The sequence below is a fragment of the Alosa pseudoharengus genome, unplaced genomic scaffold (genome assembly GCF_046254945.1).
Source record: "Alosa pseudoharengus isolate Yale_2024_CS ecotype anadromous, Long Island Sound unplaced genomic scaffold, YU_APseudo_1.1 YU_APseudo_1.1_scf_17, whole genome shotgun sequence".
Lineage (NCBI taxonomy): Eukaryota > Metazoa > Chordata > Actinopteri > Clupeiformes > Clupeidae > Alosa > Alosa pseudoharengus.
In genome coordinates, this window is record NW_027468640.1 from 20,805,935 (window position 1) to 20,822,903 (window position 16,969).

The window sequence follows — 16,969 nt, forward strand, 5'->3', positions numbered from 1 at the left end:
CATCAATTTACGTGGGGTTTATTTTTACATCCTGTAATTTGAAACTTCACTCAAGTTTCATGCTTCCCATCTAAGAGGAGGAGGAGTCTACTAGGCAGTGTGGGTGGAGTGAGTCTGAGGGGGGCGGGGCTAGTCACCAAGGGCTCCACTCGATGCTTGAGCTCTTCCAGGTGCTCTAAAATATTCTTCTTAGTGATGACTCCCAACACAATCCTGCAACACACACCACCGACACACACACAGGCTGAACAAACACAACAAACAAAAAACGAAAACAACGCAAAGACAACTTCAAAACATAACACAAAGCAAAGGAAGAAGACTGTAAAACTGCAGACATAAGGAGAGAACAACAATAACAACAAAAACATAACAAACACAATTTAACGCAAATTGAATTGTAAATTAAATGAGAATTAAATTACATAATGAAATTATAGTTAACTAAAACGTAAAAATTGAAAACATCTGCCAGTGCTGCTAGGTATTTGGATGAGGGAAAGGGAAATCCTGTAAAGCAAACTGACAAATTAATACGAAGGAACGGAAATCGGCTGAATGGTCTCATCAAAAATGGCAACGTGGAGATGATCTTATAATGGATACCACTCGAAGTGATGGATGCAAGAGAGTGGCTAAAGTGTTTTTGCTAAAGTTGGTCTTTGTGGAAAAGAAAACTTCTCCATCCTTTATTTTCATTGGATTCTTACTTTGACAAATATTTACACATTTTAGCTTTAACTCAGAATTAACGTCTGGTAATCTATTAAATTAAAATCAATATATTAACAATCTGTCCTTTTTTTTTACCTTTCCTTATTTATTTTCAATCCGCTCCGCCTATCTTTTTTGGATGATTATGGCCCGATTCGAGAATGGGAAACAAGGTAGAGATCAATCAAGTTTCTGTAATGGGATGCGTCGTGTGATAGGCAGGTGCTTTAGGAATGCAGCCAGCAGCTAGAGCCACGTGTCACCTGAGAACCCTCATCAATCCCACAATGCTTAGCATGCAAGAGCCATGCAGCAGCATCAGCATGAGCAGAGCGCGTGCGTGTGTGTGTGTGCCTGCGTGCGTGTGTGTGTGTGCCTGCGTGCGTGTGTGTGTGTGTGTGTAAAAAGAGAGAGTCCGAGAGAGTATCCTGTGTACATCAATGCACTTAACAGCACCAGACACAGGTGCACGCGGACAGCAACAACACAACACAGCAAGATGACGACGGAACGGAGGGAGAGACAGGAAGAGAGAGAGAGAGTTCCAAGACTCCTCTCTTTCTTTTTTCCATCCATTAATCTCCACCCTTAAAAAGAACCCCCTTTACTCTCCGTTAACTCTTTAATTCCCTCGTTCTCTATCTTCCATAGCCCAGACCCCCCCCAACCCACCCCCCCACCCACTCTTCCCCGTCTCACGTGGCCAGCAGAGCTCACCCGTTGTGGGTCACCAGGCACTGGCGAAGGCCCAGCTTGCGGAAGATGTCCACCACGATCTCCATGGGTGTGTGGTCGGTAACCGTGAAGGGGCTCATGTCCAGGATGGAGCGCAGCTTGAGGGGCCGAGGGCTGTCGGCGGGGAGCGTCGGGGCATGCTGGGTAAAATAGACCCGCGAGTTCAGCAGGATGCCCTCCTGCTTGCGCCGGGCGTTTTCTGAGCGAGAAAAAAAGGCAGAGGAGGAGAAAGGGCTCAGTAACTAATTTAGTTAACACTTTATTTGCATAGTCTGTCTACAGAGAGTCTACAGATGGTTTGTTAAAATTCAGGTTCAGTCTTCCAAATTGCTACTCAATAATTAGTGTACATCACCTTCACCTAACCCTAACCATTAATTGTTTTCAACAGATATAATACGAGCATTTGTAGATAGTGTGACCATGCACAGATCACAATCACACATTAATCTTCTCCTCTGGCAGAGGCAGTTAGGGGAACTTGGCGAAGGGTTTATTATCACTTTAATTGCATCACATCAGATCACATTGATTAATTTAACTGACAACTTTAATGAAGGCAAATAACATTTCAGATCATTAGTCCTAGTGTGCTCTTGGCAGGAATTCAATCCTCAACCTTAGGAATGTTAACATCATGCTGGCAGTACATATTCAGCTACAGGAAAATGTGTTATTTGAGAATCATCATCATCACCACCTCCACCCCTCCTTCACTCAAGGTTAGGAAGCACACTTCCTTATTCCATTCTGGTATGATGTAACTTCCTGAAAAAAGTAAAATGTAACCAGAGAGGTTCCACACTAATTCTAGATATCCATTTCTTTATCCACTACTCTCATCTATGGCTCCGAAGAAGAAGAAGTTTGATCTATTAATCTATTCTACTGTGTGTGTCTGCAAACAATACAAGGATGCCTGGATCTGAATAAAAACTGGAGACACACAACAGTTGCTTGGACTCTCTCTTGGACTCTCCGTCCCCTTCACAGCGTCCACTCACCGATGGCGATGGTGATGTCCCTGCGGAGGGCGAAGCCCACCAGCCGCTGCGACTCCTTGGAGACGATGACGGGGAAGCCGTTGTAGCTGGTCTGGGTGATGATGGCCTGCAGCTCGGCCAGCGTCAGGTCGTCCTGCGTGAGCACGGCCAGCGGCGGGTCCGAGCGACGCGGCCGCATCACGTCGCGCGCCAGCGTGGTGTGCGTGAACTCCTCCTTGGCGTCCAGGAACGGGTAGCCGTTGAGGCGGATGTGCGCCTCGTAGATGCCCTCGCGCCCAAACGCGTCGCCCACCCACTTGCTGGTCATGACGGCAGCCATGAGGGGCACGATGTACTCCAGGCCGCCCGTCAGCTCGAACACGATGACCACCAGCGACACGGTCATGCGCGTCACGCCACCTGCGGGGAAAAAAAAACACACAATTAAATTTGCCGAAAGCCAGAGTGTTGACTGCTATAAACCGAGCTAGAGACGTGTAACCCGCCAACAGAGATGTCGCTGTTTGCTAAAGCTACTGTGTTAAGGCTCACAGTATTAACTTCATCTGTAGGTTAATACATTATACATATATGGAAAGGAGAATTTGTACTGCTACCACAAACAGAAGCAGAGATTTGGGTGGCATCCATACAGAAAATACCAACAAAATAAATAAATTCCCTCACAGACACACACAGCTGTCAATCATACCTTGTACTCATCAAGGTACATACAAACACATACACACACACCTGGAAGACATACCTTGTGCTCATCAAGGTACATACAGACACATGGTAGTCATCTATGCACACAGCGCACACACACACACACACACACACACACACACACACACACACACACACACACACACACACACACACACCCATCAGAGAAGGTTCCCATCAGACTCACCGAGGCAGGCGGCGGCCCCCACCATGGCGTAGAGGCCAGGCGTGATGCAGTCGGCGCCCACCTCGCACCACTCCTTAAACAGGAACCAGTCGTGGTGGTAGTACGCCAGCTGTTCCATCACGATGCCCACGATGCGCCCCGCGATCGCCCCGATCGCCATGCTGGGGATGAACAGACCTGACGGCACCTGAGAAAGGAAGGAGGAGAAGAAAAGAAAATGGACAGAGCAAAGGAAAGAAAAGGAAACGGGGAGAGGGGGGGGCATTAAGGAGAGGAAAGAATGAGATGGATGTGATGAGAAAATACAGGAGAGGACATTGTATGAATTGTTCTACAACATCATTCATTTACTGGATTGATAAGGGCAATAGAAACGGCCTTACAATAGAAAGGCCAATAAGACACCATCCAGCAAAAGGGTCACAAAGGCACCTCTTGTCCTCCTTCCCAGAAACCTCCCCACACACCTGCTTAACTTAATATAACCTTAGTAGTTAGCATAGGCTCAGTGTAGGGAGGCTTCTTGGCTCTCTCGCAATGTGCTGTTGAATTATGCTTTCCACTTACAGCAAAACTGCCAACAATTGCTCCGAATTTCTCATTTTACACATGAAAGTGAACATAGTCATTTCAGATCATGCGTGTCACTAACAAATCCCATATTCCACAATCCATTCATCACATCTCGGAGGGTACACACACACACCCACACACACACACACACACACACACACAGAAACTGACCTTCAGCCCGAAGGTGAATATGGTCATGACGACCTTGAAGACCAACGCCAGCCCCAGCTGCCACATGGCGGAGTAGACGCCGGGCGTGGTGGCGGTGTTGCCGGCGGCGTCCGTGTAGGCGCTGGTCCCGTTCATGCGGCTCCGGTACTGGCACAGCTGCGAGGACTCGAGCGGGCCGCAGTCGGTGAACAGCTCCTTGATGAGCTCGCTGGTGTTCTGCCGCGTGTACGGGTTGGGGAAGGCCACCACGGCCGTCACCGCCGCCACAGTCATCACCTCCAGCACCGGGTACTTGCCGAAGCGCGTGGACTTGCGCCGGCGGCACCAGGCGATGTTGGCGCGGATGAAGAAGGCGCCCCAGAGGCCGCCGAACACGCCGAGCAGGATGAAGGGGAAGAGCTCGAACAGGTACCAGGGCGTGTGGTACTCCACGTAGAAGAGCACCAGCCGGCTGTTGCCGAACGGGTTGATGGAGCGCAGCACGAAGGCCGCCACCAGCGCCGCGAAGAAGGAGCGCCACAGCGTCTTCAGAGGGAAGTAGTAGCTCACCTGGAGGAGGAGGAGAGGAACCACAGAGAGAGAGTGGGAGAGAGAGAGAGAGAGATAGAGAGAGAGAGAGGGATGGAGGAAGAAGAAATCAAAAAGAGAGGCACAAGAAAGTGTGAGTGAAAACAGAACAGATAAAGAGAGTGAAGAGAGAGAGAGATAGAGAGAGAGAGAGAGAAAGAGAGATGAAAGAAAATAACCATAGCAACACACAGTCTTCATCAGAACATGCAGCCCATCTACAGCAGGAGAGAAAGGAAAGTGTCCTGTTTCTTGTGAAGTTTTAATGGTAAAAGGTGACACAAGGCCTATTATTATGTAGCATCACTGTGACCATTAAAAGCATGATTTTAATGACTAATATTTGATGTATTAGTCATAAGAATGGTGCTAATTATCACCTTGTAATGATCACAGCCAGAGAGGAATAGGTGTGTTAGTGTGTGTGTGTTTGTATGTGAGAGAAAGTGAGAGTGAGGGTGCCTGTGAGAGAGTGTGTGGGTGGGTGCGTGCGTGTGAGAGTGAGAATGTGTGTGTGCAAGAGAGAGAAAGAGTGTGTGTGTGTGTGTGGGGGGGGGGGGATACTAACCTCTTCCAGACTGAAGAGTACTCCTCCTATTGGTGCACCAAAAGCCACCGACACACCAGCTGCTGATGCTGCAGACAACACCTGGATTGCAAAACACACACACATAGCAAAGTTATTTATAACCGAGGTGAAACACACACACACACAAACACACACACACGTACATACTCTTGAATTTTCCTTGAACACACACACACACGTACATACTCTTGAATTTTCCTTGAACACACACACACACACACACACAGGCACACACACACTCTCCCCCCCTTCCCCTACCTCTCTCTTCTTGGCCTCATTCTTGCTGTACTTGGGGAAGAGGTAGCTGAAGATGTTGCCGCAGCAGCAGGCCACGTGCACCAGCGGGCCCTCCTTGCCCAGGCTGAGGCCCGACGCCACAGCCAGCACCAGTGTGATGGTCTTGATCATCAGCGTCCACTTGCCCAGGTAGCCGCGGATGATGAAGCCGCTCAGGATCGTCTTGATCTGAACGAGAGACAGAAAAGGACGGAGAGAGAGAGAGAGAGAGAGAGAGAGAGAGAGAGAGAGAGAGAGAGAGAGGAAATGATAGAGCAGAGGGAGACAGAAGAGATGGAGAAGAGAAGGACAAAGTGAGAAAGGGAAGAGGGAAATGAAGGAAAGAAACAAAGACAGATAGAAAGAAAGAAAGAAGCAAGTACAAGAGGGTAAAGCATAGACGGGGGAAATAAAGAACGAAGGGAAAGGTGAGGACAAAAAAGGAGAGAGAGGAGAGAGAGATAGATAGAGGGAGGGAGAGAGAGAGGGAGTTTATTGCTGTTGTCTTTCAGGTGTCATGAAGCTCAGACTCAAGACTTCTACACAGACGTCTGTTACTTGGCCTTTCCACATCTGTTCTGCCAAATGTCTGCTAAACGCTAACATCCTGTGACTGATCTGCTGCCGTTGCCCTGGTGCTAGAGGTCGATGTTGACAGAGCGTGCTGCTGGCAGCTGACTTCCCAAAAGCAAGGGGTTGTCATGGAAACCAGGAGACCATTAGGAGGGATGCCATTTCATGTCTTGTATTTAATCTCAATAAAAGGAGAAACAACTCAACTGGCATGAGGTCTAAAGAAACTCCCTGCCACTAAAGAAGCAGAGCGTCAGAGAATCAGCTGGTCAAAAAAAAATAAAAAAAATAAAAAAATGTCATTCACAGAACCCAGATATCAACGAAGGTCTGGCAAAGGACACAGTTGTATGTCTGTTGTCAGGTGAGATAATGTAAGAATTATAAGTTTGGATGATGACAACGGATTCAACAAAGACTCAAAAATCTTTCCTGTTTCACATCAATCTCATCCTTCCACATCACTTCTGCATGTGCTACATCTGTTGTCTGCATGTGCTACATCCGTCCCGTCATACTGCAATAGTCCACAAGGGGGAAACCCGCTGACTGGCATGGCTAATTCTGACACTGCTTGGCTAGACCACCAGCCACCTTCAGCTCTGCGTTAAACTTAAGTTCATTCACATTCAATTATTTGGCCGACATAACACTAAACAAACAGATGTAATAAATGTAAGTAAAATCAAGAACAGACACATTCCAAAGGTGTATTTAAGTTAAAGGTTGAAACTCGTACTGTAACAGCAGAGGAACATCGTCAACTGGTACAAATGACATATGTCTACTTTACTCTCATTCAGCGTATTCTTTACAAAAGATGCATACATTCATACATCCTGACAGAAAAGGCATAGAAACACTTACATTTCTAAACATGAACTTTATGAAATGATGACGATCTTAAAAAAGCAAAAAGCTCCGCAAGATCGTTGATCACAAATACTCCTTGTACTGTGTATAGAACATTTTCTCATTCCGTTTCCCTCTTGCTACATTGCCATTATTGTGTAGCCATTAGGTAATGACATCAACCCCAGAAATATGAGAGCAACTGTAGGGGAAAGTTTATGAGTTCATATCATACATCTTAGCCCCCTTAGGTAATGGCTGCACATGACATAAAGACAGATTTTCAGTTGGTTGAGACGCAGATTAAACTCGCTGGCCTCAATCTCCAGTGGCTGCTGGCCTTATGATTAAGCTTGGGAATGTTAGACTGGATTTCTGCAGCATGGAGCCGCTAGAGACTATATCTCTGCTCAGGTTTCATAAGGATTAGAGTCTGGAAATGCCCAACTGAGAAGGGCTCAGTCACCCAGATTTGTGGAGGACTAATAGAAAGCAAGGGGTTGCGGAATAGTTGATCCAGTAACTTTGAGTTAAATTTTAAATTACACTCATGCTCATTTAGGACATATCCAAACAATGGGTGTTGTGGAGCAGTGGTAGCATCAAAGATCTTAGATAAGATCCATCTAGAATCTTTGGTAACGTCACCGCCGACCAATTGGTCGGCCTGGGCTTGATTCTCAAACCCGCCGTTATGAGTGTGTCGCTTTGGATAAAAGTGTCTGTGAATACCAGTCAAGTTTATCTTCAACTTTAAACCAAATAACACAATTTTATGTATCTGCAGAGTACAATGAACACTGTGTAATGAATAACAAACTAGAGTGCTTTTTTGAGGAAATGGGAAAATGTGGTGGAAAATGTGCCATGGGCATGGGACAGGTGAAAAATTGTAAACACTGGTGTCAGTCAATGAGATCATACAGTATGTTAGTTAGAGGTCTGTAATAAGCACAACGAGGTTATTGATTACAGTGATTTTAGAATAGCTGAAGGGCATTGTTGATCTTGACACAAAGTCCCTAAAATCTCATTGGTTCTTGTGGAAAAAAAAAAAAACTGATCTACACCATTCACCAGCAGACTTAGAGCACTTCAGGTAGAAGCACCCCCAAACACCCACGCACACACACGCGCACACACACGCACACACACACACACACACACACACACGTCCCCTGTATCTGGCCGTACTGTGTGTGTCCATGGGTCTTACCTCAGGGATCCCTGAGCCGCAGGCGTAGGGGGCGAACACCTTCACCAGGCAGACGGCCGTGAAGGCGAAGGACAGGGCCCAGTACGTGTACATGAAGTAGTTCATGATGTAGGAGCCCGGACCCTGATGAAGAGGAGGAGGACAAGGAGGAAGAGGAGGAGGAGGAGGAGTCAAGAACATGTTTGAACATTACAGCCATTCATTCCACCTGTGTAGGCATCAACCTTCAGCTGTGAATTATCTACATTAAAAAATACCTTTCACTGTGAGCATTCACTCAGAGATATTCAGCAAGGAATACACTGTTCATACAGATCAAAGCCCTGTCTGTGATGCTGACTAAAATATTATAAAGAAATGCCATTTTATTCACTGTTGACAATCTGGAATACATCAAAGTCTGCATCATGCAGTACATGGTCAATCAAATCTGCAACAGAGTCATCTACAGTAAAGCCCATAATTATTCACTCATACCCATTTTTAATTTGATTTCTTATTTGATAAGGAAAGATAGAAATACTTATTTTTATTCACATATCCAGCACAAAGTATTGTATTTTGTCTGGTGCTTGCTTCATTTGGGGTTCAACTCAATGCAAGAAAGAACAGACACAAAATAGCCTCTATCCATCCATCCGTCCGTCCGTCCTACCTCTGCTTGTCCCAGGATGAGCTCGGCCCACGTCTTCCATTGCGGGCACTTGTCGCGCTCGGCGAAGGTGGTCTCGTTGGAGCCCCAGCAGCACTGCTCGTGGTTGAACCACATGGCCGTCAAGCACACGCCCTCCTTGATGTCGTTCATCCAGTCGGCCGCGATGTCGATCACGCCGGCCAGCGCCCCTACGGGGAGCACAGGGAGAACACAGTGACCATGGTGACCAGGAGGCGGAAGGAGAGCAGATGGCAGTGTTCTTTGATTCTCCTGTGTGGCAGACGGTCTTTGTCTGCTCTGATGTACAGCAGCAGCGTCTTCAACGTGTCTGATTTGCAAGACAAAATGGTTCTGGAATGTGTCATTACAGAGAAAAAATGTCGACAAATATTTTCTAAACCTTTTGAGTTAGATGTAAGAACGGCATGCTTCACTATATTTCAATCATTCTCATCTTACGGAAGATGCAATATGTGACAGGCCTTTCTACCATCTGTTGGTGTCTAACTCTCTCTCTCTCTCACACACACACGACAATTGGTTACATCACAGGTAGCTTAGCCTGGCTCTTGAAAGACTGAGTGCCTAAGTGCCAATCAAGAGAAGCACAGGAATCGATTACTGAGAGTCAAATAAAAAGGTCATGTAGCAAATTAAGGCATTACTCCATTATGGTTTTGGCCATACTGCTTTTGGCCAGAGACACCAATGATGACCTCTGGGGATGTGCTATGGCAGCTGTTGCCCTGGCAACAATGACTTCCTTTTTCCTGGGCAATTTAATTCAGTCCAATTGAGCTTGTTTAGCTCGTTAGACAACAAATTGTTGAAGATTTGATTCATTATGCGGCTGATGTCGGTGCTGACGAGTTTTCCAGCACAGAGGTCGGCCTAATGTGGACAGAGAGACTGAAATGGAGATGGATCTCACATATTCAGATCTCCTTTCTGTAACAGCTGCGCTCGCCTGGGACCCCAGGAGGGAACAGAGAAGGCAGTGGAATGTGCATATACCAAAAATGTGTGTGTGTGTGTGAGTGTGTGTGTGTAAGTGTCTGAGTGTGTGAGTGAGCGTGTGTGCCCGAGTGAGAGAGAAATAGAAAATGTTTTACTGCCTGTATGTTTGAATGTCTAGTTTCCTCCACATAAGATACTGTTCTTCACAATGTGTGTGTGTGTGTGTGTGTGTGTGTGTGTGTGTGTGTGTATGCAGCAGTCCTACCTGATGCCAGGCCAGTGAGGGTGACCACCAGCCATCCTGACCAGGCGTCATAGAGGCTCTTGGTGAACTCCCATGCTGACTCCTTCTTTTTACTGTTTATCTGCACAGACACAAACACATGGAGGAAAGATCAAACCTATGCATCTAGTGTGTGTGTGTGTGTGTGTGTGTGTGTGCGCGTGCACGTGATTGTGATGTGAAACAGCCCTTCTGGTTTTTTTTTGTGGAATTTTGTGATGTTAACCTTTTGACTAGCTAGTCCACAATCATTACAAACATCACCAGTTTACTGTTGTCAAGTGAACACTCAATTCATTAGTGGGTTGTCTGCTCTAGATAACCATCTAAAGATGAAACACCTGCTGCTAACAGCTACTGTAGCATTATCTATGTTAGAACCAGCATTGTACCGGTACATGACAACTAGTAATCGACTGGTTACAACACAACTAGTGGACTCATCTCTTAACTCTGTAAACAGAGTTACAGTTAAAACAGGGTAAACAGAGTTACGGTTATGCTCAGAGAGGTCTACAGATACACACACTCATGCCTCTGCCAAAACACACACACACACACACACACAGACCCGTTCCTAATGCTAACTGACAAGCACTAAGCGGTTAAAAGCAAGAAGTCAACCCCAGCTCTCATTCTCTGTTGTGTTTTATGCTACACTCCGGGAAGAATGGAGTAGCCTGTTACAGAAGAGATATTCAAATGATACACAAATGATACATGGTGCATCTAGGAACGCATGAGTGGCGAACAACGCCCAGGAATGGCCGAGGTATGGCCCAGATATGGCCGAGGTATGGCCCAGATATGATGGATCAGAGCCAAGACAGTTTCAGTCTGCCGTTAGCCGGATGCTGCCTCTGCTTTATTACATTTACACAGTTCAGAGAGAGAGAGAGAGAGAGAGAGAGGGAGAGAGAAAGAGAGAGAGAGAGAGAGAGAGAGAGAGAGAGAGAGAGAGGGGGAGGGAGAGGGAGAGGGAGAGAGGGGGAGGGAGAGAGGGAGGGAGAGAGAGAGAGAGAGAGAGAGAGGGAGGTAGAGGGAGAGGGAGATGGAGAGAGAGAGATAATAGGAGTTGAAATTAAACAGTTAAAACAGAGATGGAGAGTAAATGAGAGAGAGAGATGGAAAGAAAGGAGAGATGGAGAAATATAGAAAGAGGAAGAGGAGAGAGCAGAGAAAGGAGAAACACAAGGGTGAGAGAAAGACTGAGGGAGAAGAAGAGAAAAAGAGACACACAGTAAGCAAAGCGGTGAGACCCAATTCAGGTGGGTGGGTGTGCACGCACACACACACACACACACACCTCAAGGGGAACACAAATCTTCTGCTTATGTTGTAGAGTTTCGTTACATCAGGGTAACCACTGAAATTTTAACTTATAAACACACACACACTGAGTTAATATCAATGCAGACAAAGAGCACTTTCTAGGTGCACACACTACAGACAAGACACACACACACACACACACACACACACACACACACACACACACACACACACACACACACACACACACACACACACACACACACACACACACACACACACACACACACACACACACACACACACACACACACACACACACACACACACACGTCTAATTGAGGACCAGACGCTGACTGAAAGACTTCCTCTTACTTCGTCTCATCACATGATGCTGATCAAGCATCAAGAAATAGCCGCACAAAACAAGGCCACATTATTCGCACTGTAACTGTTTGTGTGTGTGTGTGCACATCTGTGAGTACTTGGTTGACCTTGTTATTTTTAGAATTCTAGGGCTTTTCCAATTCATTAGGGGATGAAAGTCTCATGGAAATTACTCATGACTTTTTGACAAAACTGAAACTCGATTAAGGGTGGGTGGGTGGGGGGTTGGTGGGTTGTCTAGTGAAGACTAGAGTCTGTATTTCTACTCTACAGGCCTGTAGAGGGGGCCCATGGCTGCTGGAGTGACAGCCACAACAGGCTTACAGGCTTGCAACACGCCAAAGTGCACATGCATATGGATGTTAGGAGAGAGAGAAACAGAGAAAGAGCGAGAGAGAGAGGGGAGAGAGAGAGAGAGAGAGAGAGAGAGAGAGAGAGAGAGAGAGAGAGAGAGAGAGAGAGATAGATATAGGTTAGTGAGTGAGTAAGTGAGGTGAGAGAGACACATTCAGTAAGTGAGACAGTATTGATTTGCATATAGATATTCAGATGAAGATTTACTATTACCTCATAAATACATACATATTCAGATGAAGAATTACTATTACTTAATAAATAAAATACTGTAAATAACACAAGATATTGGCCACCTTTCATCTGTGCTTCTTGTCAGATATCTGAAAAAAAAATGGCATTCATGGCATTGTACTCTTACAGGTTAAGCTGCAAGAGTGTTTAACTATGACAGGCAGCTCATAATGAATATGTTTCACTATTCTGGAATCCTGTACCTTTGTGTTCTGTCAAGACTTGAGCAGCCTGAGATCTTATCTCGGAATAAGGAATGACAAATAGCACACAGAACAGATTTATGAGAAAGTGTATGAATGTGTGAGGGCAAAAGTGTACTGTATATAGGGGTATTGGTCTTCGAAAGCTGCCTAAAGTTGACAGTTCTAGTCTCATATGAACGCTTAAAGTAAGACGAATATTGTAAAGGCAAGCTTGTGCAGTGTGAAGCCAGGTTGCAGTGGTTCTGGAATCTACATGTATTTGGTCAGTAACTATGGTCACTGTTGTCAAATTCAGTAGAAGTTCAAGTCAGCCTTTCCTATTTCCAAATCAATTTCAAATTCAGGAATTCTCTTTCTTGAAGATGCAAACCGACATTAAAAACTATTGACATTCTTGGTTCTGATAGAAGGACAAACAAAAGGCAACTGCTCTTGATTCTGCTAGTGGTTGGGTCCAGAACCAGGAGTGGTCAGACCCTGAGGCTTTCCAGCAGTTTTAAGCTGAACCACTGTAATCAAGGATGCAACAGAGAATGCAAGGGAGAATGTTGCACAATGCACCATGGCAGCAAGCTAATTAGCACATAACATCGTAGAGAATTACCTTTATCTACAAACTGCAGAATGGAACAAAAACAGCCATTTTTTGGTTCCAGCCATGAACCAACTATTCAGGTTCGCTGAACAAATTTATTTTGGACTGAAATGCTCCGAATGGTTCAATCTTTGGTGCACAAACCATATTACGCAACCCGTTCCCTGTTGATGGGAAAAGGAGTTGGCCAAAACAGTGTGCCAAACAAAGGGTCTCCTGGGGATTCTGCAGGTGTCTGGCTCTTTAACTGGATGTAAACACACTAACAGAAGGAGGTTCTGAGTTTGCGTATTTGTGTGCTTTGAGCTAGTTTGCGGTGTCACTTGAAGTTAGGGAGTGTGTGTGTGTGTGTGGGAGTGTGTGTGTGTGTGTGTGTGTGTACGTGTGTGTATGTGTGTGTACGTGTGTACGTGTGTACGTGTGTGTGTGTGTGTGTGTGTGTGTGTGTGTGCGCAGTGCACGTGTTTTCAGCTACCTTGCGGTGCCGCTCGCGGTCCTTGCACTTCTCGCGCACCCAGTCGATGGTGTGGAAATCGTCGTAGGTGCCCACGCCAGGGATGGGCTCCTCCAGCAGGTCCAGCAGGTGGGTGGAGCTGCTCACCACCCCGCCACCGTTAGACATGGCGTAGTTAGAACCTGTCGCAGAGGAGGAGGAGGAGGAGGAAGAGGAAGAGTGGACAGGAAGGGAACGCAGCCGTGGCAGAGAGGGAGGATGAGAGGAGAGAGGGAATAAAGATGTAGCCAATAGGGGAGAGAAAGGAGATAAGAGGAGAGGAGATGAGAGGGGAAAAAAGAAAAATCAATTAGTTTGCCCTTTAAAATGTTCCTGGAAAAGTTGTCCCTAGACGGCGAATCCCTCCCCCAACAGATGATGCACACTGCCCCTTCTGTCAATTAAATTACCAGCAGACTTCAGCCACAACTTTTGGAAGAGTTCAACATTGCTCCTGGGAGAAAATGGGAAAGCTTACACTCTTATCATCACATCATTATTTATAATGCAAATAGAGGGAAAAAACAACCTAATATCAGCCAAAAAGGGCAGCATAGGCTATAACGGCCATCGGCAGACCCTACTTTCTAAAGATCGATATCGGTTGACTTCTAGTAAGCCTCTCAAACAACCTCTGGCATTACTCAAATACAACAAATGTAACACCATGAGGAACACAAAAAGTAAAACATAATAAAGTAACAAAGTTCACCTAAAAACTAATTTTGCCCCAAGGTTCCAGGTGAGTTACAGGTGAGTTTTGTTAAACTCAAATCAACCTAGTGTCCATAGCACTGAATTTGACCTGGATTGTCTGGTGCCCAGAGAGTAGCCTAATCTTACTGACCTCTCAAGAGCAAACAGCAGTCAAGAGGGAGCACATGGAAGCTAGCAACCATGCTACGCTAACAGACACGCCAGTTAAGCAGCTTAACTTGCCTTCGCTCCATGGCATTGTGGGTAATGCAAATAGTGAGATACTAGAGCCAGGATGGAGCCCGCCAGAGCTCAGTTGCATGAATGGAGCCCGCCAGAGCTCTAGTGAAACATTTCATACAAATGTATGTTCTTTATGAATAAAATATAAATGAAACCTAAATGTTTTCAGAAACTGTGCCATGACTGATGGTGGATCAAAGGCTCCTCATGTAGATTTTTCTAACTGAAAATCCCTCTGAGATCTAAACCTAGCAGGCCTTTGCTGTATAATGGGACTTTTGTCTGCTATTCACTACAGATCCTCTGATGATGGCAAAAGCAGGTTTATAGGGTTCCCTTTAACTAGCAGCCAAAAGAACTGTAAAGACACCTGTAGTCCTGAGGTGGGTTCAAATTTACAAACATAGGCGAGCGTTTGCAAACAGGTTTCTGTTTGCCTTGAGTTTTTGGTGAAGAGGAGGTAGTTCTCCGCAAACATACAGTGGAACTGGATGTGAGCTTGATGAAGGTAACGTGAGAATGAGAGAGAACGAGAGAAAACATGTTCACCACAAGCATTTGCCAACGTTTGCCGAATTTGAATGCACCTCTGGACTATACTTGAATACACACTTCAGAGTGTGTTGTATGTGTCTTAGGAACCATTCAAACAGGGAATTTACAATCCCTCATAACAAGTGCAGCCATTCTGTTGCCATTCATGCCCTCTCATTCACACACACGCAAACACACACATACTTTATCGCAGTACAGGCAGCAAGAAGGATTTGGCATATGAAAGATCCAAGTGTACATTGACCATTACGAGCACACAGCACATGATCAAAACCCCCAGCCTGGAAAGGACCAGGCAGAGTGATAAGCTCACTGATCAAGGTCTTTCAGTCTCTCCGTTTTCATTGAAGCTTGTGCACACACATTCGTACAAAGCGGTCATGAAGTCATGGCTTACCAGCTGATATTCAAGGTTTTGTTTGACAATCGAATGATAACCACACCTTAGACAAAACACAGAGACCTTAGATAGCCTAACAAACCATAAAAACGAAACACTACACCTAGGGACTCTAGCACACTCTAAGGGTAGTCGTTTCTTTTAATGCCATATTAAGGTCACTATCAAGACCACAGTCATGATACCACAGTCAAAATCCGGAACAGAATGTTAAGTAGTCCACGTGGAATGTAAAGACTCCACAGGAAAAACTGACCACTAAGGGGCCGTTTATACGAGAACGATTGCGAAGGAAGACGACAAAATATTTTATCATAAGTGCTAGGGCTGTAACGATACACCAACCTCACGATTCGGTTTGTATCACGATTTTTGACCCACGGTTCGATACGAATCTCGATTTTTCTTTTTTTTTTTTTTGGGGGGGGGGGGGGGGGGGGCTAGACATTTAATTAAATAACATTTTTAATAGCCTCCCTTAGAACACCAGAGGATTACAATATAATATATCTATTATTTTATATCCTGATATAAAAATATTTTTCTGAATGACTGATATTTATGACAGCACACTTTATGCAGATTAGCCTATAGCCTAGGCCTACTATTTTTTATTACAACTCTACCTCTTTAATTCAGCTGTCTGATTGAAGCCTGGAAATATTGTAAACAAAGTAGCATAGTTGGCTAGCTTAGCCGATCATAGTCTACTGATTGGGCTGTTCAGTTTCCCCATGTGTGTTTAAGTTTCAAGGTAATACTTGTTCTCCTTGGGACAGGCCCTTTTGGGAAACGTTGGTATTGAGATGATCAGTTAACTTCAATGCAAGAGTTTTAAACAAATATGTGCAGCATGCTAATGATGCTAAGCGGATTTAATAGTAATTTAGCAAGTCGTCTTCTATGCGTCCTTGCTTTCACGATTGTGAATGTTTTATTTAAGTCGCGCGTGTTCATTGAGCAGGAGAGGGAGGGAGAGTGAGAGGGAGGGAGCGCAGGAGAGAGCGGGGCAAGGAGAGGGGGTTTACTACTGTTTGGTAAAGTTGCACACATAGTCTACAATGAAAGCAAGGAGAGGTATGAAATTATTATTTATTTATTGATGTTTTTGGACAACGTAGGCTACCGATAAGTAAAGCGGGAGATGTGGGTTGCTTTTGCGGCCGCGTAAGCTGCAAAGCACTGCGTGAAACACTAAGGGTGTGTCGCGGTTCTGCCTTTTCACACCGCGACACAGTATCGTGGATATGAATGTCGCGATTTCGGTTTCGAATCGTATATCGTTACAGCCCTACTTACTAGCTCTCTAACACACACACACACACACACACACGCAAACTGTATACCCTAAGCCTGTGAACATGTCTGGCATATCTGCTATACACGTATGTGACACAGAAGGTGACATTGTTCTGTCATTACAGAATCACATTCAAACACAGACATAAATAGTCACCATGTACGGCCTACAAGC

The 16,969-nt window shown here is 45.4% G+C and overlaps 1 protein-coding gene across 7 annotated transcripts in view; it reads right to left on the reverse strand.

Moving 5' to 3' along the window:
• The window catches only part of clcn3 (chloride channel 3), a 40,285-nt gene that overhangs the window by 5,584 nt on the left and 17,732 nt on the right, over nt 1-16,969 (reverse strand). For 5 of the 7 annotated variants that reach the window (XM_076288881.1, XM_076288886.1, XM_076288885.1 and 2 more), the window contains 11 exons: nt 13,584-13,744; nt 10,043-10,142; nt 8,821-9,008; nt 8,166-8,288; nt 5,507-5,713; nt 5,228-5,308; nt 4,093-4,641; nt 3,349-3,535; nt 2,454-2,852; nt 1,432-1,648; nt 138-213 (listed from right to left, as the gene is read on the reverse strand). In XM_076288881.1, coding sequence (XP_076144996.1) covers nt 138-213; nt 1,432-1,648; nt 2,454-2,852; nt 3,349-3,535; nt 4,093-4,641; nt 5,228-5,308; nt 5,507-5,713; nt 8,166-8,288; nt 8,821-9,008; nt 10,043-10,142; nt 13,584-13,744 — 2,288 coding nt within the window. The remainder of the gene's footprint in view (nt 1-137; nt 214-1,431; nt 1,649-2,453; nt 2,853-3,348; nt 3,536-4,092; nt 4,642-5,227; nt 5,309-5,506; nt 5,714-8,165; nt 8,289-8,820; nt 9,009-10,042; nt 10,143-13,583; nt 13,745-16,969) is intronic. The other 2 variants (XM_076288883.1, XM_076288887.1) reach the window with 1 other exon arrangement.